The 24,565-nt window shown below is 40.6% G+C and overlaps 2 protein-coding genes across 3 annotated transcripts; both read right to left on the bottom strand.

Annotated features, from left to right (window-relative positions):
* Nucleotides 1-803: 803 nt before the first annotated feature.
* IGIP (IgA inducing protein) lies at nt 804-10,133 on the bottom strand. Its single transcript, XM_049649361.1, has one exon. The coding sequence runs from the start codon at nt 1,141-1,143 to the stop codon at nt 982-984; it is 162 nt and encodes a 53-aa protein (XP_049505318.1). The 5' UTR covers nt 1,144-10,133; the 3' UTR covers nt 804-981.
* Nucleotides 10,134-14,431: 4,298 nt separating this feature from the next.
* PURA (purine rich element binding protein A) lies at nt 14,432-21,767 on the bottom strand. 2 transcript variants are annotated; one of them, XM_049649359.1, is made up of 2 exons: nt 21,333-21,767; nt 14,432-15,619 (listed from the first exon to the last, which is right to left on the bottom strand). In XM_049649359.1, exon 2 carries the CDS (start codon nt 15,470-15,472, stop codon nt 14,504-14,506), a length of 969 nt encoding a protein of 322 aa, XP_049505316.1. In that variant the 5' UTR covers nt 15,473-15,619; nt 21,333-21,767; the 3' UTR covers nt 14,432-14,503. The 2 variants fall into 2 exon arrangements, with proteins under 2 accessions (XP_049505316.1, XP_049505317.1); XM_049649360.1 differs by having other exon boundaries at nt 21,472-21,767.
* Nucleotides 21,768-24,565: the final 2,798 nt, after the last annotated feature.

Below are 24,565 nucleotides of genomic sequence, written 5' to 3'. Positions count from 1 at the left end.
ACCACTGAAAAATTTTCCATGGTGTGAATAAAGTTCCTGCAACTGCTTGTTCCAAGCCTCCTTATATCCAGCCTGAAGGTAAGTGAAAGCATGAGCAAAGATAAAATGGGGAGAAAGCCAGAAATAAAACTTCCAACCCTACTTCCCAAAGGTTGGGTGAAATGTCATATACCTAAGGCTGCCACTCCATTTTTTTGGTCCAATAAGCTAATTTCCTATAAGAAGACCCCATTAAAACTATTCTGAAGGATCACTCCTGCACATTTTCATTGGTAACTTCGTTCTCTGCCTACCACTCCACTCACCAGAAAAGCAGTTTTGAAAGGGTCTTATTTTAAAGCACAAACCTCTATTTTCTGCAGAGGATTCTCTTCATGTTTTGTTATGTACTCTTTTGTAGCTCTTCTACTAGCCTGAACCAATTTCAAATTTAAAACGACAGAAAACAAACAAAAAAAAAACTTCCATGGGAAAGGGGCATGATTTATGGGACAAGTTTTTCTTTCTCCTTGGTTGTGATGGCTGGGTTAACCATCATGCCGTCAGAGAATTTTAAAAACTGACTCAAGAAAACACGCAAGTCACTCACATAAAATCTTTAGAAATAAATAAATTTGTTTTAAAATGAAATAGAAAATAGAGTTTTCCAGTGTGAGAGAGAGCACACTTAATGCTTGAAGCCAATTAACGATCAGGCAAGTATACCTGTTACTAAGTACAAAAAACAGTTTCCATCTATCAAAGAAAAAAAAAAAATGCAAGAGCAACCAGGTCCCCCCAAAGACACTGAAACAAAAGACTGATCTGTTTATATAGTCACATGAAAAATAAACATCTTTATTTTTTTGCCTACTTTATTTCATTTTTTCAAATAAAATTTAAATCTGTACAAAGTATACTGTTACAGTATATATTTTGTAAGAATCAATGCCTAAAAGAATCACAATACTTCAATAAGCAGTACAGCAGACCTCGCTAGTTTCAGCTTTGATATTGAACAAACTCAAGCCGGCTGATGCACAACACATTTGCTTGGTTTCCACATGGTGAGTTCCCAGCACTGAGATGGGAGAACATGACAGCAAGTATGGTTATATTACAGCCCGACACACTGCGCTTCTTCATGTGATAATAACTGCACATATTTAATACAGAATGCTCAAATTTACTTTTTAAATTGCATTTGCTTACTTCTTAGTTGGCAAAATTCAGCATTCTTAATGGGGTCCCCAAACAGTGCAAATTAATGATATTCTACTGTATAATTGGCACATCTCCAATACGGATTAACTTGTAAACTCAAAGAATATCACAACTTTGTCCTAAATTTTAACTAATATACATCTGGTCCATTTAACCAAAGTCATTTTGGAAAGATATTAAAGAACAATTCTATTTTTGAAAGGATACTCTTTTGACCATTCTTTAGAGAAGTAAATTTTTAAATTGTCATTAAAATGTTTTACTATAAAAGTTTTACAAACTTGATTAGAAATTTCAAGATTATGATTCACAGCAGACAAATACAAACTTTATATTCCAACAATACCTCCTTTTAGACTTTCAAAACAGAGCACAACCATGTCAGCTGTGTTAACTAAAATTCTGAACAGTGTACTAAATTGATAAGTGGTGCTGGGTCTAGCAAGTGTAAATACACAGTATATTTAATGAAAAGAATTGTCTTCTTTATACTTTATTTGTTTTCCCATAAGGAAACATTAATGTTTACATTCTTTAATAAAGTTAATCTTACATCAGAATATAACTTAATACTGTCAGCAACAGGGACCACACACAGTAAATAAGAAGCACATTTAAAATAAGTCTGAATTCACATAGATTAACATTTGTTGGTTAATAAAATATCGACAGTATTACAATCTTACAATATTTACAGTAAGAAAAATCTAGAGTAATATATACCTTTCACAGCAGGATTCCTTTTTTATTTTTTAAAATTATTTCTTCCAGTTTGGGATTGTGTATACATGAAAAGCTCAAATAAAGCAACTCTGCAATATAATCTTAAAATAATGGCTACTGGGGGGAAATTCTATCACAACCATTGAAAATAATGGTGACTTTTCACGGAGTCTGTGGCATCTGAGAACCCAGTTAATTAACCAAAGTCTTGCCCCAACCAGCCTCAGTTACCCAGATTAAAGCTGCAGAACTCCGGCCTTCCCTGACTGCTGAAAACCCAACAGATTTTCTCAACATGCTATAAGAAAAGAGGGAAATAGGTTTCAATTCACACCTCATGGCTGGAAGCCTACGGCTAGTGCATATTCCCCAATTTATGCTAAAAGGGCCCATTTCATCTCCAAAGCCTCACAAGAGTTTACGCTTCAACTACAGGGCACTTTGACATGGAGCTCACTCCTTCCTCAACTCTTGTGCATTAAGATAAGGCATGAACTTGGCCCATATAATACACACCAGCATCTTACTTGGGACCAGGGCAAAGAAACAGGCTAATGCAGTTTGCACTGAGGTCAACAGGGAAAATGGGAAGCGATGCACATTTCCAATTAGAATGGCAAGAAGAAGACCCACATCCCTAAACTGGAATTTGGCCAGGGCCTCAGAGTTAGCACCCCCTCTCTGAGTACCACAAGCAATTAGGATGTGTGCTCTAGGCCTCCTCCAAGAGAGAGCGTCTACAGTAAGTAACACCATGTGGGACATTAGTTCAGTGATGACTCCCAAGAAAACAGATACAATTCTTGAATCTGGGGCTGTCCACAGCACCTGAGGTCACTCATCTGAGCTGTGACCTGTCCCAACCCTGCTTACTTTAAGAGATCTGATGGGCACAGAGCACTCAGGGATATGGCTGCTGGCTACTTTGGACTCTAGATCTCACAGGTAATCAACAGGTATCTGGGATTGAATTAGCAAACTGTACCATAGCTCCTTAAACAGACACTGTCAGGTTTGAAATCATGTCAAGCATGAATCTTCACTGTCAGGTCAGAAATCAAAGTGGGAATCTTCCCACATCAGCCAAGGTTATTTTGTCAAAACCTTAGAGGAGTTGGACAGTTTTTCATGTTCCAAGTGATTAGTTTACTTATTTCAGTTAAGCTGGATTGGCAAACCAGACTGATCTATTTAGTTAGCTTTGTTTTGTTTTGTTTTGTTTTTCTTTTTGATTCTTATGTATGTGTTAACCCAAAGCTGTTGTATTTGGGCTAAATACACTGACAGAGAAAATTCAAACAACAAAAGTTTTCAGCAAACTTCTGTGGTATTTTCTTTTTGGAAGTCAATGCAAGATCTAAAGGTATTTCTACCCAACAAAGTCTGTTTAAGTATTTAATGTTATTTCCTTTTTGGTCCTATACAGAATGCTATGGTTTCTATATAGGTCTGAATGCTGCTCCATGTAGATTCCTTCTGTATATCTAAAAATATATACTTTTCAGTAGTTCAATACATGGTTAATCTTCCCACAGAGGAAGATTTTTGTAATCACAAGTTGCAAAGTAGAAAAAAATCTCCTTTCTAAGAAAGGAAATATACTTTCCTATTGTACACTTTTGAAGAAGCCCAAAGGCATGCACCAAAAATCATTATGAAAACTAATACATGCATTAAAATGGTGTAGAGTTAAAGTGCTGTTTCTCAATTTTTTAATTTGGAGAAGACATTTTGTCAGTTGTTGACTCAAAGATCTCCCCCCCACCCCGCCCACCCCATTCCATGGCATCAAGAGAGAAAAGTAAAAAGTATGCATAAATCTTTAAACTGTTCTTTACATAGGGGAAAGGACAGATACAACAACTATCCTATTTATAAACTGGATTCCCAGTTTTAAATAAAATCAATATTTACTGGTAAAAATTGTCAAAGCTAACACATCCAAACAGTAAATAATGTGCTACTAGTAAATAATGTTCTACATAGAGAATAATTTACTTTGGTTTTATGTACCTTCTCAAAAATAATACTGGTGTCCCATACATCACCAAACTGATGTGTTCCAGCAAAGTTGTAAGGCAAATCTTTTTTTCCTAGTGACATCTTTTTTCCCAACAGACAAAACTAAAATCTTTTGGTGAGGAAGAGGTTAAGATAATAGCTAACCCCTTGGCATCCTGAGCATTGTGGTTTATTGAACTCTACCCTGCGAGAAGCTGTTAGGCACCCTGACCCCTGCCTTGAACCAGGAATGGCTCCCACGTCTAGAGATGCCCTAACTCCTTATAAATAGCTCTCAGAACATTGCTTTTTCCTTCTGTCTGGATGTTATAGTGTCTAGCAAAGCTGGTTGCAATGTCACATTTTGCTAGTAGGGGCCACCATCTAACAATAATTCCAATCTGAAATGTTTTAAGCTAATAGTTCTTTATTTTATCAATTAATTGCATTACAATTTTCTCTATAGAGTTTTCTTAGAGCAGAGATCCTTAACTTGGGTTTCAGAAGATGTGTGATGCCCCTGAGGTTGTATGTAAAATTATCTATGTATGTGCATTTTTTTTATCTGGGGAGAGGGCCCATCACTTTCATCAGATTATCAAAGGTATCTGTGATCTCAAAAAGGGGTTACAGGGACTTAGAGGGATACCCGTAATTCATTTTACACTAGGACTGGGAAATGGGGGCAGAAAACTAAAACTGGCCTCAAAAAAAAGGGGCCAAATTGCTGATCTTTTCCCTTTATTCACATTTGGGAAATAAGTGCTTCAACCTAGGAAAAATAATTAATTAAGCTGATTAAACTCCATTAAAAATAATCAAAGCCATTTTCTAAAATATTTTCATTTTCCATATATGGTAAGTTTAGTCTCCAAGAAAAGGTTTGGAGATTGAATTTTTCTCTTTTCCCTAAGGAAATTCATAAACATAATGCTGATAATCTACATTTAAAGATCTGACAACCTAAAACTTAAGACAACTCTAACACTACAAACCCTTAATTTACAATTTTGAGTAAAGGATTATCTAGAGTCAAATACACATTTGTCAACTTTCATCCCCCAAAATTGGTCCACAGTTAGACAACTACCGGGCACAATTCCACTAGATAAACCTAAAATCTAAACAAAATGGAAGTTTAATTTCTATCCCAGTTGAAAACAAAAGCACAAGGTTCTACAGTAAAGTCCAGCCACAAACATTCACACTATGTCATAGAGGACTTTCTCATTTCAATACATCACTGAATTACCAACAGAATTTGCAAACATGAGATCCAGAAAGACTACCAAAACATGCTGAGAAGAGCATGTCAAGAATTAAACCACCACCCTCTGCCCCCCCTACCCCCATCCAGAAACACACTCAGGCATTCCAAAAATAAACCAGATCTAAAGAGAGGCCTCTTGCTTGTTAGTTTTAAGTATGAAGTGCCTAAAAGGCTATGGGAAAGGGAATATAAAATGAAAAAAATTAAATAACTTACAAAAATTAATTTTAGCCAAAACACATTTCTGTTCTATTGACAAAACTATCAACTTTTTTTTTTTTTTTGCAATTTTAAACACTGTGTTTCACAACCTAAGACAAAAAATAAGTTCACAGGTACACATCTTGTTCTCCTATTCTTTCTAGAGCACATCTTGAGGTTATAAGAATGCTTCTAGTTAAAATAAAGACTCTTATCCCTTGCCACCCTCCCCCCCTCAAAAAGTGAGTGAACCTTGAATTCCAAAAAGGAATACTCATTTAATGTAATTATTTCAATACCAGTTATATCACATAGACCATGATGAAACTCTATGAGCATTATGGAAAACTACATGAAAGAGGGAGCTGCCACTTGCCACCCACTTCACTTCCAGCTTTTTAAGCCAATACCCAGCTAGACTCAGATCCCATTGACTTCAGTAAAAACAAATCAACACTCCAAAACCAGGCCATCTCAGGCTAGAAGCTGGATCTCAAAGACATCGTTTCATATATATATATATATATATTTTTTTTTTCTATCCTAAGCTTTCATTTTGTCTATTCAAATAGTTTAATAAAGCTCACATTTACAAAGGATTACATTGGCAAATAAAGGCCCATATTAAAAATTTTATCAAAACAAAATTTTGTTCTACATAGCTAACACTAAGAAATATTTTCTTGGACTTATAAAGCATATTTAATTGCATATAAGTTTTGCTTTGGGTGGGATATTGAAAACAATTCTGTAAGAAATTAGAAAAGACTAGAAACAAAAGTGAAAGTGACTAGTCTTAACTTTCAAAAAATCAAGTGCAAAGATAAATAGTGCAAATAATGAAAACTAGAAATTTTATAGGCAACTTTACATCTTTCCTGCTTTTGCACTTTTATATATTGACAACTTTATAAACCCTAACAACTGTATGCAGCATGGAAATGGGCTATCATTTATCTCTATTGACTAGACTCAAGGAATCTTTTCAAAGGCAGTCATTTAAATCACTGGTTCTTGACTAGGTTTGGGAATTCACTTTTTAAAAAACAATTCCTAAGGGAGAGGCTATTTAACAAGGCTCTGCATGGACTTGAACAAGTTATAGAATGTAAGTGTATTATAATTTAAAATCTGTATGATGCAAAAAGCATACTAAGTGCTAACTCTAAAAAATAAATTATAATAAAAAGAATTCTGCTATTATTAGTGAACTTGATATTTGGGGAAAAAAAGTTACTTTTCCAGATACAAAATCAGAACCTCTTTTTTTAGCTATCTTTAAAGAAATTTTACCACTAATGCATACAGATTTGGGTAAAATGAAATAAATAATCTGTCAGAATCACTGAGAATAAGTCGATATTAAACTAAGAAAGATTTGAAATATACTTGAATTATGCAATTTAAAAACAACATATTATAACAATTCTTTATCTTAACTAATTAAAAATGTTCCTGGGATACTGGGAAGAGAAATCTAAACACTATCAATTCACCCTACAAAGAACATAAGAACTTCCAAGATACACTAAATTATATTATTAACATCTGCCACCACTGAACACTTGGGAATTCTACGATTTTAAAGTAACAGGAAAAGTGGGAAAACAAACAGAAATTAGAGTTTGGGAGGGTATGTCACCTAATTTCAGCAATATAATATTATTGAGGGTCTCATAAGGCCCACAGTGTTAAATGGTGGGACTGCAAGTGTAAAAAAAATTTTAAAAATACCTAAAATTATAGTTTAGTGTTTTTACCTGGCTTATTCTCTTCTTGTAAGAAATTAATGTGGACCAAAGGCTCAAGGTTCTCTAAAAACAAACACAATATGGATCTTTGTGAACTGGAAAATCTAATGCTTTGATCTTAGGACAATATTGAAAAGTAAAGCTAAACTACACCGTAACATGAGCCCAGGAAAATAGTCTGTATAATAAACTTTCTGATAGTTTAAAAATGATAACTGAAACAGTTTAAAATTTTCTTAATCTTCTTTCCCTCAAAATAGTAAGTCCCTACTACCAACATGCTTTGACCACAAAAGCTGTCATTCCACAATTGTGCTACTTAATTTGTCCAGAAAAGCAAACATCTTACACCTGAAAATAGATTTGTATAATGCATCATCATCCTAACAACTAGCTACAGACCAATAGCTTCCTCATAACCAACAAGGGACCCATTTTCTCTGGCTTTACTGAAACTTCATTAGTGAATATCAACTTCATTGTCCTTAGCAAACAACTCTCATTTAAGACTCCATCTTAGTAACTTTACCTACCTCTAATAACAATTTCTCCCACTTTACCTCCAAACCATTCGCTTATATAACTCACACTCCCATTCATGAACACATTAAATAGTTCTTCCCTTTCTGCTCTCAAATTTCCAAACCAGTAAATCTCAGCCTCCAGTAACTTACCTAAAATACACATACTTCTTACTCTCTTCAATTCACAAATTTCTTAACAATTTCAATGCCCTTCAAACTGCCAACTTAAGACTATAGGGAAAATAGCACTCAGAAAAACTGCGCAATTATCTTATCATACAGAAATCTTTCTGGGATCAGTTAGCTATGTCCTAAGGCAGGAGCCAGCAATTTCTTTACTTCCCTCTTAAAAGGGTAAGCGTGAGTGTCACTGGCAGGACTATGGCAAGGAGAAGAATAAAGGAGAGAGAAACAAGGAAAAAGGAGGATGGGAGGGGAAAAAAAGCCAAATGTAGATGGTAGGGAGGTAGGTCAAATGCCACCAACAACAACCTACACTGGAAATTGCCAATCCACTCCAGCTAAATGGGAGTCTGACCTAATCCCAACATGTATCTAATAATTCATTAGCTGATGCCCATCACTAGTTAAGCTAGTCCAGGTGAATACATAAGTCACCTGTCCTGTAAGTTTGCTACTTCACAATAAGGACAGCTTAAGTCCTCCACGGATCCTTCTGTTTTAATCTAGTTTAGACTAAAACACATGTTAAGAAGAGTATTTCCATGATTCTCAAAATTCCAGAGTATAAAGGTTTGGTCCTTGAACTTGGAGGCTCTTGAATTATTAAAGTATTCCCTAAATAAAGAAAATTAAACTCTTCGCTTAAATTTTTCCATGAAATGCTACAAAATTTTAATTAATAAGCAGATTCCTAATCATCACCAAAACAAAGTATGCTTTCATGAAAATTCAAAACTCTTCCAATTCCAAAATGAATGAAATATTTTGGGTCTGTAATTAACTTTATTTTACATAGAGGATCACCACCATGTTTCTACCTATCGAACAAGACAATTTTCCACAAAAGCAAAGCACATCAGGGGAAAAGAAAGAAAACAAATACCAAACATAATATGGGGACAAAATAAAAATACATGAGTAACTATGAAATTTTTATAAGAAAAAATGTTTCTAACAAATGACCTCTGCCATACTCCGCTTTCCTAATGACATGAATTGCCTAGACCATTCAACATCAAAACTTGGTAGTCAGTTTAGCAGCTGGAAGATGACAAATTGTTGGCTTGAAACCAATCATATCTTTTACTTTTCACGTGGTTGTTTTTGCATTATGAAATTCTACCTGACATGCTAATGCTAGTTTAGATGATCTTCACTTAGCCCATAATAATGAAAATTCTGTTTGAAAAGAGCCTGTCAAACGGCCTAGGCCTTAAATCTAGGTTTTTAGGATCAAATAACTCCCCAAATATTAAAATCAGCTTTTCTTAAAAATATATTGCAAATTCTCTATAGTAATTAATGTTGCTGAGTGAAAACAGTAGTTTCAATAACAATGATCATTTTAGTTTTATAATGTACTTCATTACAAATGGTCTAAATTCAGTTAACTCGCAATTTAGAAACTCAGAAGTATTATAATGTATGATTTAAAAATAGATAAACTTTAACAGACAATTTTGCATAAATAACTTTAGTGAATTTATTCACTTAAGCAATTCTGATAAATCTCTTTCCTATTCATTCTACTCTCGATGAGGAAGTATATATTGCTCCAAATTATTAAGATATTCAAATTTAAGGATAATCAACTATAAATGTTATACTCAGAGTTATCACCAATTGTTCCAAACCTAAGCTGCTGAAGATTCGCTTCTTTTAGCATTCTTTTACATAGAAAGCAGGATCTCATCCTGATATTGAAATAACTTGCAAAAAAGTCATTAGATTTGGTATCTGATTTTTTTAATGGGGAACATATTAAAAGTATGTTCACATGTAAAGTAAAATGAATTGTGGAGCTATGAAAACAACTAGAGCAACAATTTCTGAACTCTCCATTTAAAAATAATCTGGAAGAGTGTGTGTGTGTGTGTGTGTGTGTGTGTGTGTGTGTGTGAGAGAGATATGGGAAAATGAGTGGGAATATTGAAGAAGAGAGGGTGAACCACGTGTGGGAGATATAAGTAATCATGCCCATGGTGGTTCTCCATGGCTGGCATATAACCCAACATGTCATTAAAAAAAAAAAAAATGTTTAGAAAGTTTCAACAGTGCCAAATGCAAAATGTTAAAGCAAAGAAACAATGAATGAGATAACCCCCACAAACATCAAGTTCCATATGAAAACAGGAAGAAAAAAATTGATATATGCATCTTTTTTAATATACCAAATCTTAATTGACTTAAAGATTATATATAAAGTGCTTGGGCCATGGTACCCACCCAGATTCTCATTATCAATGGACTTATCTTTTCCCCTCCCTTCCACCCAAATTTAGTTCAGTGTTCCTGCAGAAAAAGTACAGCATTCCTATGTTGGTAAGAATAAGAAATGAAAACAGTGAGTACAACTGATATATATCCATTGACTTTTATTACAAATGTACTTGATCACTTGGCTTCAAAAAGTTTAAAATCAATACCCTATTTTCTGTATGCCAGTACAAAGCAAACTGTTTTACAAATTAAATACCTAAAAATTTGACAAAAATATTAAAATTTGATGAAAAACAATTATAAAAATCCTTAATCTCTCTCTCTTCAAAAAAGGAGGCAGTCTTCCCAGTCCTATTATACAATATTAATAATATTCACCATTTTTAGAATAGGTAGCTAAATTATATTTTTCTGTTAGCATACAAAACTCTTAGACTAATAGATTTCATTTGTATATGCTCCAGTTAAGTTTGTGAATGCCATCTGATTGCAATATAATCAACTATCTTTAATTGAGTCCTAATTTACACTTATTTAATAATTTGCATAGTTTAAAAGGGATAAAGGTTATTCTACAACTAATTATCATAGGCTATTACAGTGCTATTTTTCAAGGCAATAAGTATTTGCTCCCAAATGAAATTATGTCTTCTTTAGGCAGGGGTTAAAATTACTAGCAGCTTTCTCCATTACCTGAACAAATTGGAATAGTTATCCATCTCTAGATGTGAAGACCTAAAAACACATCGATATATTTTCCACTTTGAGTCAAATTTCAACCCCTGCATGGGACTAGAAAGTGAGACTTTCAAGGTTTTTATTTCACTGTTGGGTTTTGGTTTCTACTCTCCATGGCTTTTAGGAAGCTGGGAAAGTTTGTCTTTCCTGACTCACATTGTCTCTCTTTTCCATTTGGCAAATATTCATCTACCTTCAATCTGTATCTAGTAGAGGAAAAGCCGACATGGCTTTTCTTATGAACTTCCTTTGTTGTCAAAGGCATGTATAATGATTTCTACAGTTCTGGTTAGTTAACTTTAGCTCCCTCTGTGGCTGGATGACTGCTGCTTCTAACATCAGCATGATAAATAGGAGGCACAAATAAAAAGTAGCTTAAAAAAAGATTTGGTGATTTAAAAGAAAAAAAAAAAACGAACAACACCAAACACACACACATATATGGGCATTTCAAATCTGGTGGCTGATCTCTGGATTAAATTACTTGACAGTGTCTCTCATTTTAAAGAACGTCAATATTGCAATGCATTTCAAGTTTTCTCTTATACTTAGGCAAATAATATAGTTTAACCAAGCTCTTGGACCTTAATTGTAAGACAAAGCAGATCATTAAAAATAAGGCATACTTGTCAGGAATTAAGTTTTGTTTGCTTGTTTTTGGCACATTTGATCATACTGTCTTCTATGAATAACACATATGGTCAAATATACCATTTCCTTTTTCATTTCAGCACAAACAGGGTTTACCAACTAGTAAAATAAAAAACAAGGAAAAACTCCAACATAAAACACTGAGATATAGAACCTTGGTAAAGTACCGAGCACCTGGGGGGAGGGGTGGGGAAAGGATGAAACAGTAGAGGGAGGAAAGGTTGGGAGGGTGCTTGGGGAGGTAAAGTGAGATGCAAAAAAGAGCATCTTTACAGTCACTTAGTCTTTTCTAAGATCACCTCTTAAGTCTTAAAATATTTGCATGTGGATTTCTTTTTAAACCCAATGACCATAAATCAGACACTGGTTTCAAAATCTTAGTAAGATTGTGTTTAACTGTTATAGTGTAAAGACAATTGCACAATACATGTGCTTATTGATCCGGTAGGATTCCAAGCAGAATCTGAAGTCTGTAGGTAAGAAAGGTTTCACTTTAGGTAACAGTGACCCTAAAGAAAACCTCATGAAAGAACTCGCATCTCAAATAAAGGACACTTTGCCTAAGTTTGCTGTGTTTTTGTTGACTTGCACTACTTATTGCTGGCTACTATGAAACACTGATCTAGGAGTACTCCAACAACCTGTAGTACAAGGCTTAACTTTAAGAAGCTATAGTAAACAAGAGACAAAATCAAAGCAATTCTCTTTCCTAACTAGTAACAGCACAGAGAATGCAGTCTTTTCCATATCACAGTAAAAGTACAGTGAACAAAACAGCTCAACAAACCTTAAGACAAAAAAGTGCAGGTTATTAATGTTTACATGCAGTTGATAAGCATTCCAAATGTCACATTATGCACTGTAAAAGCTCAACTTTACTATATGGAAATAAGAAAAATGCACCTTGGGGGAAAGGGAAAAGCAATTTAATCATTTCCAGTGATTTTGTAAGTAAAGAAATTCCTAACTATTGTACGGTCACCTCATATTTAACATTGTATGAATATTAAAAGCAAACAATTTAATGGGAAAATGCACAGTACAATGGAAATAGCTTGTTATTCAACACATACAGTAGATCTCAAAAACAAAGACAACACACTCAACCAGGGAGCTTAAAAATATCAAATCAAAACCCAAAGAACCAGCAGAAAAAAAAAATCCTTCAAAAAGACAACTGTTTCACCTTCCTAGGCCAATGCTTTACAATGTGAGAAGCACTGATACCTTCCAGCTCCTACAGGTGGTGTCTTCTACATACAGCAGTAAGATCTATATGGCTGGATTTGCCAAGAAACAATTCCATCCCCAGAACTCTCTAGAGCAGACAAAATCCTTTTTTTTAAACCAAAATACTTTCTACAGAATTCCAAACCAAAATGTACTGTTTAAGGCATCTTTTTTATAACATTTTCTCTTCACTCAAAGATGATAGTCATGCAGCAGTTTAATGATAAAAATATATTAATATTTTACTATACAGCAGCAAGAAGTTAGTTGTCAATTAAAAGCACACGAACATCTTTAAATGAAAACCTGTAAAAGACTATCGATACAAACAATTTCAGTTTGGAGGACACCAGCCTGGTAAAGTGCTCTCCTAAGCTTTGCATTTTCATACCCTACACCTTGAATATATGAGTTATAGAACATACTTTTGATAGAAGGCTTGTACACTTGGGGAACACAAATACACTTAGCATATAATGTAGCCAGTAATAACTAGCACCACAGCTACATGGAAATCCTTTACACATACCAACTTGGCTTTCACTTTTAAAATGAAACTCAGAATCCATGGCTCAGTAGGATAACTATAATTGTGTTGCTCTGCTTTTTAACAGGTCTACATAAGTTAATAGCACTGGCAAAAATCAAAGAATAGCTTCAGACCTCTTACTAGTTTAGGAGACAGTGCTAGTGACCACAAATAGACTTGCTACCTGATGTCCAAGTACAGGTTCACTGGAAATTGCTGCACGTTAGTTTAAGTTTTTAAAATCTTTCTACACATAATAAAAAAAATATATTATGAACGATACATCTCATATACACAATAATGACAAAACACCTACTCAATCAAAGCAAACAGATGCAGAAAAATATTATGGGAGATTTCCTTTTTCTTTCTTTCCTCTTTTTCCTTTGACTATTGAATAACTTTGGTTCCAACCGTAAAAATCACAACTTAGCAAATTTCATTTAAATGCCTTTTTTAATAATTTCTTCATGTTCACAGAAGTTTCACTGACCATTTTTATATGTTTAAGGTCCAGATGCAATGCATATTGTATAAAAGAGAGCACTTATTGTTTACCTTGCATGAATTAAACCTACGTACCTTTAACTCTACAAACTTCTGCATAACATTTAGACAAAGCTCAGACACACAGCATGCCTAGCCCTCATATATATACACATCTCTAATCACAGGTATATAGGGTGTCAAATATACTATAATAACCTCCATGTAAGGTTTGAAATTTGGTAACAAAATGAGAAAAACTAAAAATATTATTTTACGTGTTCTAAAATATCTCTTTTTTGTGCTAAAGTCAAATGTTAGCTCAACATGAAAAGGACTTTTATATAATTCAGCAATATTATAATCTTGACCATTTTGCAAACACTTTTAATAATAATAGCTTAAACGTGTACAAAAGTTCTTGGTTAATTAGGGAAATAAACACTCAGTTCTTTATATTTTTTAATCAAGTAGGAAACACAGTTCATATAATGTTATTACTTTTTGTATTTTTTTTGTTTTTTGTTTTTAGCAGCTGCTTACTGTTTTATATGGTGGATAAAGTGGACAACATCCAGCGATGGGTGGCAAGTCAAGAAGAGAAACTGTCAGTTGGTGGAGGTTCTGTGGGTGGTGCTCCCTTGGAGTTAACAGTTATTTTTTTTTTTATTTTTTATTTTTTTACTTTTTAACTTTTTATTTTCTCTCTTTCTTTACAGTATATTTTCTGTGTGTGGTTGTGTGTGTGTGTGTGTGTATGCATGTGTGTGTGGGTTTTTTCCATTCAGTTTGATCAATCTTCTTCCCCTTCTTCTTCACCCTGCAGCAACAGGGTGGCAGCGGCGGTCTCCTCCTGCTGTTGCTGCTGCTGCTGGTGGAGCTGCTCACAGGCAGCTCGCTTCTCCCTCTGTTTCTCTTGAATCTTCTTCATCTCCTCCGAGTACTTGCAGAAGGTGTGTCCAAACTTGGCCCACACCTTGTAGGGCACGGTGATGGAGTTGCGGTAAGTGGGCTTCACCTCGCTCACTCGCATAAACACGCCGTACTTGTTGGAGCCCACATCGAAGAAGAAGCGCTTGTTGTCCACAGTCAAGGAGGTGCCCTCGGGCAGCTCGGCCGGCTCCTCCTCCACTCCGTAGTCATCGATGAGCTTGGCCAGAGCGTCGCGGAACTCGATGAGCCCCTGTGCGGGCAGCGCAATGGTCTGGCCCTGCGTGGAGCCCAGGCCGGGCCCCCGGTTGACCGTCTGGCGGATGCGCAGGAAGCGGCCGCGCTGGTTCTCCTTGAGATCCATGTAGTACTTGCGGTTCTCGCGCACCAGGAACTCGCTCTTGAGCGCCCGGCGCGGCTCGTCCTGCGCCTGGGCCAGGTCCGGCGGCTGGCTGGGGCCCAGCTGCGCGTAGTGCTCGATGAAGTCGCCCAGGTAGTCGCGGAACTCCACGGCCACTGACATGGAGAGAGTGAGGCGGCTCTTGTTGCCGCCCGCGCCCACCTCAGCGATCTTCAGGAAGCGGCCCTTGGCGTTCTGCTTCACGTCCAGGTAGAAGCGCTTGTTCTGGATGTCCACCCGCTTGGAGGCCAGCTCCTGCGTCTCGTGCTGCAGCCCCCCCGGGGCCCCTCCGCCGCCGCCGCCACTGCCGCCGCCGCCCCCGCCGCCACCACCGCCCCCGCCGGAGCCCGAGCCCGAGCCTGGGTGCCCCAGGGAGCCGCCCGAGCCCAGCGCCGCACCACCCTGCTCGCTGCCGCTGTCTCGGTCCGCCATGATGCTGCGCTCCGCCGCCGCGCCGCCGCCGCCGCCGCCTGCCGCTCCGCCCGCCGCCTCAGTCGCCTCAGCCGCCGCTGCTTTCCCTCCCCGGCTCCGCCTGCTGCCGCCGCAACCCCCACAGCCAGTCAGCCACTCTCGCGAGATCTGCGGGAGAGACGAGACCCGGTAACAGGGCACTGACTCCCCAGTACAGTAGCAGGGCGCCCTACTGTACGCGCCCACCCGCCCGCCGGCACGTGACATTCGCCCCCTCCCTGATGCCAGCCCCCCGACCGCCCGCCCGCCAGGCGGCGCCCACCCGCCGGCCCTCACCCCACACCCCTGGCGTGTGTGTGTGTGTGGGGGGGGAGGTTGTGGGACGCGCCGCGTCGCAGCTGCTGCCGCCACCACCACTGTGGCTGTCGCTGTTGGCCAGACCCTGGGCGGCCTCGGCCCAGGGAGTTGGGGGACCAGGGGTGAGAAGGGGACTGCCATACTAAGCACAGGGAGAGGGCCTGAGTTCTGCATTCCAGTGACCCCGAAGAGAGGATGTGGAGGGAAGGGCCTGTGAAGCGCTACTGAGCCCGCTGCAGACAGGGGACACCAAGTCACGGTCACCCCCTTACATGTGGGCCTCAGTCAGACCCAAACCCAAACCCAGACAGGCCCACCCACTGCCCGCCTGGGCTATCTCCTACCGCAGAGCCCTGGCCGCAGAGGCGGGCAAGGAACAGGAGAGGTGGTGCGGCGGTAACCCTTAGCTGCAGAAGGGGCTGCCTAGGATGAGGACGGGGCGCCGGCAGCAGTGGCGCGGAGCAGCAGACACCTAGCCCGTCCCTCCCCTCGCTCCCGCCGCTTCCCCCTCCCAGCGCACGGCAGCGGCTCTGGCCTCAGATGATCCCGCTCCCCCCTCCCCCCAACCGCAGCCCCGCACAGTCGGGCGGGCGGGCGGGCGGGCGCACTCACCGACGGGGGGGAGCCAAGCAGAGGACGGCAGCCGCACCAGGGCCGGGGTGCCCGCAGTGCCTGTTCTCGTTGGCTTTGCCCTTCCCCCCAAGCAACAATCAAAAAGAAACCCCACGTTCACCCAAAAACCTTCAACCAGCCCCCAGTGGGACCACAACTGCCCGCCTGCCTCCCCCTCCTCCTTCCGAGATTTGGGGAAGGGGGGCACCCTGCTCAAGGCTGAGCCCAGCCTGGGTTGCCGGCCAGCTCTGCGGATGAACCAGGCCCTGCCAAGCCTTCAGCCCCTAACCCACTCTTCTTCCCCTCTGGAAGGACCCAGAATGGAGGAGAAAACCAAGCAAGATTTAGTAAATTCACGAGCTAAAAATGTCAGGAATTTCCTGGGAAACGCAGTTCCTTACGGGTTTCATTAACGCAGGTTCGCTCGCCCCTTTTACCCCTCCTCCCAGAAACTCCTTAGTGTCCAGGAGAGCCCCTACCTCTCAAAAAGTAAAGCATTACATGATTAGTGGTTTTTAGGTAGACAGCTAGGTTATCAACCATTAATTAACCAATGAATCTTTGGACAGTGACAGCTAAAGGGGGTCTCTGGTCTCAGAAAGAGACTCGGAAAGAAGTGATTTCTTTCTTCCTAGATCTAAGGCATAATCTAGGGCCTGTTTTCCTTCTCCTACATATATAGCAAACGCTCATACTCCCTCCCTGCAGTCTGCAGTTCTAAGAGTTGTGGGGAAGCTCAGGCCTATCTCCAGGAGAACCCCTGCCATTACCCCTACATTCTCCTTATCACCTTCTGCAGGGGGCTCAGGGGATAGACATCACAGCCTTACTCCTGGCTTTCTCAAGCATGGATTGTTGCCTCCATCCTTAGAAGAGTGTTTCTGTCCCATCTGTGGGTGCCATTCCCACCCAACATCCCTCAACCCCCAAAGTAAGGAGTCTTCCCTCCCTCATTCAGCTTCACAGACAGCTGAGTACCACAGTTGTGCAAGCTTCCTGGAAAAGAAAGGGCTGGAGAGGACTAAGGATCACGAAACCCAGATAAGTCTAGGACCTAAACCTTGTCAATACCTGAGCCCTCAAAGCTCCCTAATATATCCCTTCACCTCCTGAGCAAACCTGCCTCCGAAGTATTCACAGCTTGCTTTTTCTTTTAGCAAGGGCTCCGTTCTACCCAGCATTAGCTACTCTGGCTCTGGGCTGATGTTTGCTACTTCCCGCTAAAGAGCAAGAAACAGGGAAAAGCACTATGGCTACCAAAGAGCAAACTGGAGTAGTGCTGTGGGAACCAGCCCCAGAACCACCTACTAGTCCCTGAAATGGTCCCTGAAATGGTTCCCTGAAGGGGAGGCCCATTCTGACAGACAAAATTCCAGGCTTTGGGCTCCATAAAGAACTTTTCCTTAGTTGGGGGCATCCTCCAGTACCGAGTAGTGCCATTTTATTGCTGATTTTTCTAAACTCCCTCCCTTGTCCCCAAGTCTGCAAGGAAGGGGAGAGAAGAACTGTTGGCGCACTTCCCACCGCGAAAGAATTAAAACGAGAAAAAGCAGTGGCTCCTTCAAGTTCACACAGTAGCGATCAGGACCCTGGATAGACCCTGGCCCCAAACTGGGACGCAAAGGCTGAGTGGCAGGGTCTCCGCACAGAGTAGGGCGGGGCATTACGCTTCCAGCTGTAAACTGAGGCTAAAGATCTGTTTCGATCCGTCTGATCTAGAAGAGCCGCTGCTCTTCTTCTGGGGTTTACCCTGCACAGAACCAAGCGCTTGCCCCCTCAAGAAAGCTCTTAGCAGCAAGAAGCCCAATGGGATTGTGATGAGGAGACACGCGCCTGCCGGTCCCATTCTTCTACGCTAATGACTGCTTCCCCCAGGACAGAAAACAAGGGCTTTAAAATGCCCACCTTCCGTGACCAACTTTAGAGTTTAAATTTCTCGTTTCTCTGTCCCAAACATTTATATCCAGGGGTTCTGAAGCAGTTTGACTTTGGGAACACCCTGATTTTCTGAAAAAGTGTCACCAGCAACTGAGTTCTTAGTTCCCCAGCGCACAGGCAACTGATGAAGCTTCTAGACAAAACACAAGTTAAATATCATTTGCATGTTCAAAATGGGAATTTTAAACTCAAACCAGCAAACCACTGAGACCTGGATCTCTTCACATAAATATGCATTTACTTATTTTACATTATTTATTATATATGTATAAAATTTCTACCATTATATACCAGCTTGTCCCCTATTTTACAAATGTATCTAAAAGGTAAGCAAGGTTAATAATGGCTTTTCCAAAACAATTCAATGATAAATTGGATATTCAGCACATTTTCACTTCTCAAAAAGTTAATTTCAGGATAAGCCTGTAAATGTGGGGCTTTGGTCAGACTAGGAAGGAGATGGTGAAAGGCGGCTTTCCTTAGGCTACAGAATACGGTAGCCTTAAAAGGCAGTCTGGGAAGAATGAATATTGTCTCAGAGCAAGGTCTTAAAAAGTTTAGAAGCTTAAAAAGAATTTCAGAGTTAGATCTGCACCCTAACATTGAAAATCCATTAGAAAATTTGTAGATTTAAAATGACTTCTAGCCATTTGTTAATTACCTAAATAACATACTTAGTAAATGAAAAGCGTTCTAGTATTTAGCCTCTTGAATTTGTTATTCTGAAACAAACAGTTGTAAAATTAAATTGAAATTTTCAATACAATGCAGGAAAGGCAAAGAGGAAACGAAATAAATTAACATGCAGCAAAATATCAGTGTTAATTAAAAATCATCAAAAAATATTCCCTTTCTGCTCAAAGTTTGCTTACTTTAAAAAATCTGATAAACGTCTAGATTTCTTGAGCTCTTTTATTAATACTACACACACATTTTGAAGAGAACAGAGATTGCTTTATTTTTAATCCCACTATCTCTATGCCGTTAACAAACTCTTACCAACAAATATTGTTCACAAGTGAAACAAACATTAGGCAGAACAAAAAGGAAAAAAGCTTCAATTTTCCTTAGCCTGAACTACGGGTGATTCTAATAAGCTTTAGTCTTTAAAAGCAAAAATTAACACACACACACATTTATAAAATAAACTTGGAGGGAGAGAATCTACCTCTGGGTAATAAACCCTTTTAGTTATGGAGTTCCCAACAGAAACAATATGCTGATTAGTATCACAGATTTCCAAAACAAAAGAGAAGCAAGAACATTAGAAATTGTTTTCAAGTACTGCTTAGGTTAAATGCCTGTCTTAAACTACACAATTATCTTCAATACCCAAATTATTAAAAGTAACTGGAATGTTGTACTGCAAGTGTTCAAAGTGGAGGAATTACCCATTTCTTCTCATGGCCATCTACCAGGAAAATGAAAGGAAACTCTTAAGTAAATGTTAACGTTTAACAACAACAAGAACTAATAGTAGTAGTATTTCATCAATCATTTTTTAAAAGCACATTGTCCTTCTATAGCTCACCTAATCTTCAAAATTATGCCTCTCCAGTGCTATTTTAATGTTTAAAGATATGAATTAAACATTTAAAACCTGAAGAGAACAATCCATGTGATAGAACCCTCGCATTTCACAAAATGTTTTCACTGCAAGCATTTGCAAAAGAGTTAAATAAACGTAGCACACATTCTAAATTCGATAAAAGATTCCGAGAACCCGACATTTTATGTACCCAAAAGGCCCAAACAGAACCGATGCAAATGTCAATAGCTCACTCTCTTCCGGCTGATACTTAAAAGGTTTTACTAGTACCCAACGGAATGAAATCAGCAACTCTCTCCACACTCTACTCAACACTCCAATTTTCAAAGCCGCAATTCGCAAACGTCAGTTTGGGCTGGGAGCAGTGGGGGTCTTGAAGCAATAATAATACAAAAAATCCTTTTCTCCTCTCACAGTCTACCAAAAAACGTCAAACCAAATTCCGTCTATTACAAAGCACTGGGACCTCCCTTCCAAGGACACGGGACACAACCACAGACACCGCTGCAAAAAGCTCTCCAAGAGCACCTGGCCCGACAGAACGAATTAGAACCCTCAAAAGGGTCCCTCACACACAGCGGAAATGAAGGTGGCATTTATTTGGGGATAGACAGCAACGAGCCAAAGAAAGTTGCCCTAGCCGGACTGGGGCCTTTCTCTCTCCAAGTTCAGAATCAAGGCAGATATATTTGTGGGGGTCCCTTCTAAAGACACCTCAGCCGGCTCCGGAGCCCACTGTCACTCAAAGGGAAGACCCTCCAGCTTCGCATCCGTTCCTTTTGCCCCCGAACAAAGACAGAGGAGGCTGTTGAGCTGACCTAGCTCCGTGGGGCAGCAAAAACGCCTTGTTCGAGCCACCCATCCTTGGGCCTGCCTTCATCTGCGATGTCAGCACCAATGTATTATTTTTTATTTTTACAACGCATCCTGGGCGGGTGTATGCATTGCGGGGGTGGGGGTTGAACAGAGGAGAGGAGGGGTTGGTAGTGAAGCCTAGAACCCTCCTTCCTCTCCCTTCCTGCCAGGGTTGCTGTGCAGGGAGTGTCGGCCACATTTGGCGCACTGTCCCAGGCCCGGGCGAAGATGGCCAGGGGAAATGGGGCTTAGGGATTGCTAAGCAAACGGCACCACTGGTGGTCTACTACCGTCAGCAGAGGTAGGAATGTCTGTTTTTTTTTTTCTTTTTTTTTTTTTTAAGGGGCGTGTGATTTTGTTCTTTTTTGGAGGTGGGAGTCCGTTCGTTCGTTCGTGCGCTACGGGAGGGGGGGGCGTTGCTGCACTGCCTGAGTCCCCGGAGGGAGGGTGCGAAGATGTCTACAATGGTACAGTAATTATTCCTGGGGCAAAGAGGGCAATTAGAGGGGACAGGGTGGGCGGCACCTCGAGTTGTGGCAGTGGCAGCAGGGAAGGTCGCGAGGGGCTTACCCTGGCGGGCGGGCGCTGTCCTGCCGCAGGTGAGGGAGGGCGCGGGCTGGAGGGAGGGAGGGCGCGCGCGAGGCAGGCGCTAGGCTGGCGCGAGGAAAGGGGGAGGGGAGGAGGGGGAGGAGGGCGCGCGCGCGCACACCTGTCCTGGACAGCAGCGCGAGCTGAGCGGCGCCTCACTCGGGCTCAGCCGGCTGAAGAGGAAGGAGGGCGGGCTGGCAGGCGGGGGCGGGACGCCGAGGGGAGGAGGAGGAGGCGGCTCGGATGGCTGGCCCGGCTCTCGCTCGTTCTCCCTCCCGCGGGCAAGTCCGGCTCACACCCTGCTTCTCCCGCTCACTCACAGCCCCCTTGGCTCTCCCTCCTCCTCCTCCTTCCCCTGCGGGATCCGCTCGCCGCCGCCGCAGACGGCAAGTCGTGGCAGCCAGACGTCGGCGCGTAACCCGGCGCTCCGTGCGTGACTCCGAGCGACGTCAGCGCGCGCTCCGCGCTACCCACCATCTCTCCCCCATCCTCCCCCCGTGGCTCGCGCCCTCCGCCCTCGCGTCCCTCCGTTTCAGTCGCCGCGGCGGCGGGCGCCGAGCGCGCTCCCTCCGCCCTCCTCTTGCGCGTGCGCGCGCCTCCTGCGCCGTTGGCGCGTCAACAGCCCGCGGGCCCAGGCCTTGAGGCGCGTCTGAGGAAGGGGCTGCCTGTGGCCTCTTTGCGCGCACTTCCTCCACTCGCCGCCCGTGGCGCCCCTAGGAGGACTTAACCCGCGTTGGGCTTTGAAGGCTGGAGCTAGGCTCTGGCGGGTCTAGAGCCCTGTAGGGCCTGCACCAGCTCCAACCTAGGGCCCTAAGCGTCGTTATCCGTGCAGCTCCCACCCTGTCACCCTCTCCCTATGCCCTTGTTCCCGCATCTCTCAGGAAGCAGTAGACCTTTTATCTCCCGGGAGGGTCTCACCTTGGTCTTCAGACGCCTGCCGAGAGGGCTAGAAGGGCAGAATTAGCATAAAGAAGAAAGAGGCGAGGCCACGTTCAGGCTTAAGCCCCAGGAATCCTTGACAGGAAGCGTGGGGTTGCTGCCCAGCCTCCCACGCAGTGTAGGTGAAACTGGGCCCCTTTGAGGGACTGTGACTAAGGACAAAACCCTGATAAATATTATTTATGCGTCCTTGGGCTGAGAGGGAGAAAATGTAAGAGACGAGTTAATTTTCATAAATTACTACGCAGGGGCGAAATGCAGAATTATAAAGTGTCCTTTAAGAGTTTTCTTGAAATCTTACCAAGTTTGACAAGATGTTTGGTGCACGGTAACTTTCTTCCATACTTTGTATGCTGTCACATCTCTATCCTGCAACACTGCGTCATGGAAGATGGGTCAATTAAAAGTTATCAGCTGCAAAATAGAAAGCTACCTTAACCATCTTTATCATGATTTAAATAGATGTCAGAGAAGTCATTCTGTAGTTAAAAATTTAGCCACTGTCCTAACTTATTTAGCTGAGCATATTTTATTTTGAAGTTACCTTGCAATACACGGTAGAATACCCTTTTATTAGGCAATATTAAACTTTTAAACTCACTTATAGGACCGGACTTTTTTTTAGGAAGCTTATCGAGTTAAACCTTTGAGGCAAGTAGGAGTGAGATGAAATTAACCCCATTTTATAGATGAGAAAATTGACTTACAAAAACGTCAGTTCAGAGTTGCAAGGAGTCTGTGACCCATAAAGGGATCTAGTATTACCTACTTTATCCACTAAACCAGAAATCCCTCAATTGTTTACTTGTGGGTATCTTTGGATGCCCCTGTCCCCCGTCTCCACGTATTGTAGTCAGTGCTAATGTCTCAGAGAAATTTTGGAGGTATTCCTGGAGACGCCAAATCACAGAGGACTCTAAAAGGTTTAAGTTTGGAATTCCCTGCCACAGCAAATCGCAGCTGTGCAATAAGTTATTGTAAAACAATTCAGATTCTATACTAACAACAAAGTGTTTATTAATCCCTAGTTAGAGGTGAAAAAACTTTTGAGACAGGTTTAAGAATGATGGGTCATTTCTTTTGAATTGCTTCTTTATTCACCTCATCTTTAGGTGGCAGCACTACTATATAAATATCTTTAAAACTACAGTCTTCTGCAACTGGATATCCTAAAGAGTGTTTTGTCCTAAATACATCCAACTCTATTGTGGAGATTAGAAATAGGAAATCATATCTGAGAATTAGAATATTTAGGAGGTTCCAGAGGACGAAAAACAGAAAGGCTTTCAGAGAAATTAATACATGGAGTTACTGAAGGAAAAGATTTGAAAGTTTTTAAAGAGCTTTTTCTTTTTCTTCTTCTTCTTTTTTTTTTTTTTTTTTTTTTAGGTATATGAGGCACAAGTAGCATCTTTATTCTAAACCTGATCTCCTATTGAACCAGCACAAAATAACCTTCCAAAACAAACCATAGTTTCTCAATACTGCATATTAAAAATTTACAAGTTTAAAGTTACTGTTTGTATAGTTGCCAGTATTCTAACTATAATTTTATTTATTTTTTATGTAAGCTCTACTGCCAAGGTAGGGCTTGAACTCATGACCCCAAAATCTAGAGTTGCATGATCTACCAACCGAGCCAGCCAGGCACCCCTAACTACAATTTTATAATTGTAATAATTTTATAATTCTTCATTAAACTGCATCAAGCTTAAGAGGATCCCAAATAGCACCTTACTGTTGACCCTTGTGAAAGAGAAGAATTCTTCCTGGCTCCTTTCCTCGCTTCCTAAATTGTTCATATACAAACTAAATCACCATTACTCAAACTCAGAGAAGTGATAATACAAACTAAACTATATATAAATTGATAGCAACTTATAGATATTCTGCATCTGAATTTCTGCCACAGCGTTTGAGGGTAATCAGTTGTGATTGAATCATGTATGGGAGCTATTTAGATCAGTATTTTCTAAGTAGAACATCATCATAATCAATCTTTTTGCAGTAGGTTTCCCTGTACGCCTTTATCCAAGCCACCAAACAAAATTGAATTTATATGTATTTCAGAATAGACTCTGTTAGATTTACAATATAAGTTGTAAATTTATAAGTAAACAAAACTACCCAAGAATATATCTGTATGTTCATCAGGAGTGGGAAATCAAATTATTTCTGGGTAGACGATGAAGTGTTAATAAAGTCTTTCTTGATGGCAGCTTCCATCTTTCTCAGATCAAACTTAGAGAAGGAGTCTCAAGCAAGTTGGTAGGGCT

This window comes from Panthera uncia (genome assembly GCF_023721935.1).
Source record: "Panthera uncia isolate 11264 chromosome A1 unlocalized genomic scaffold, Puncia_PCG_1.0 HiC_scaffold_17, whole genome shotgun sequence".
NCBI classification, from domain to species: domain Eukaryota; kingdom Metazoa; phylum Chordata; class Mammalia; order Carnivora; family Felidae; genus Panthera; species Panthera uncia.
The sequence above is the reverse complement of the archived record's forward strand: the minus strand, read 5'-3'. Positions and strand labels throughout refer to the sequence as shown.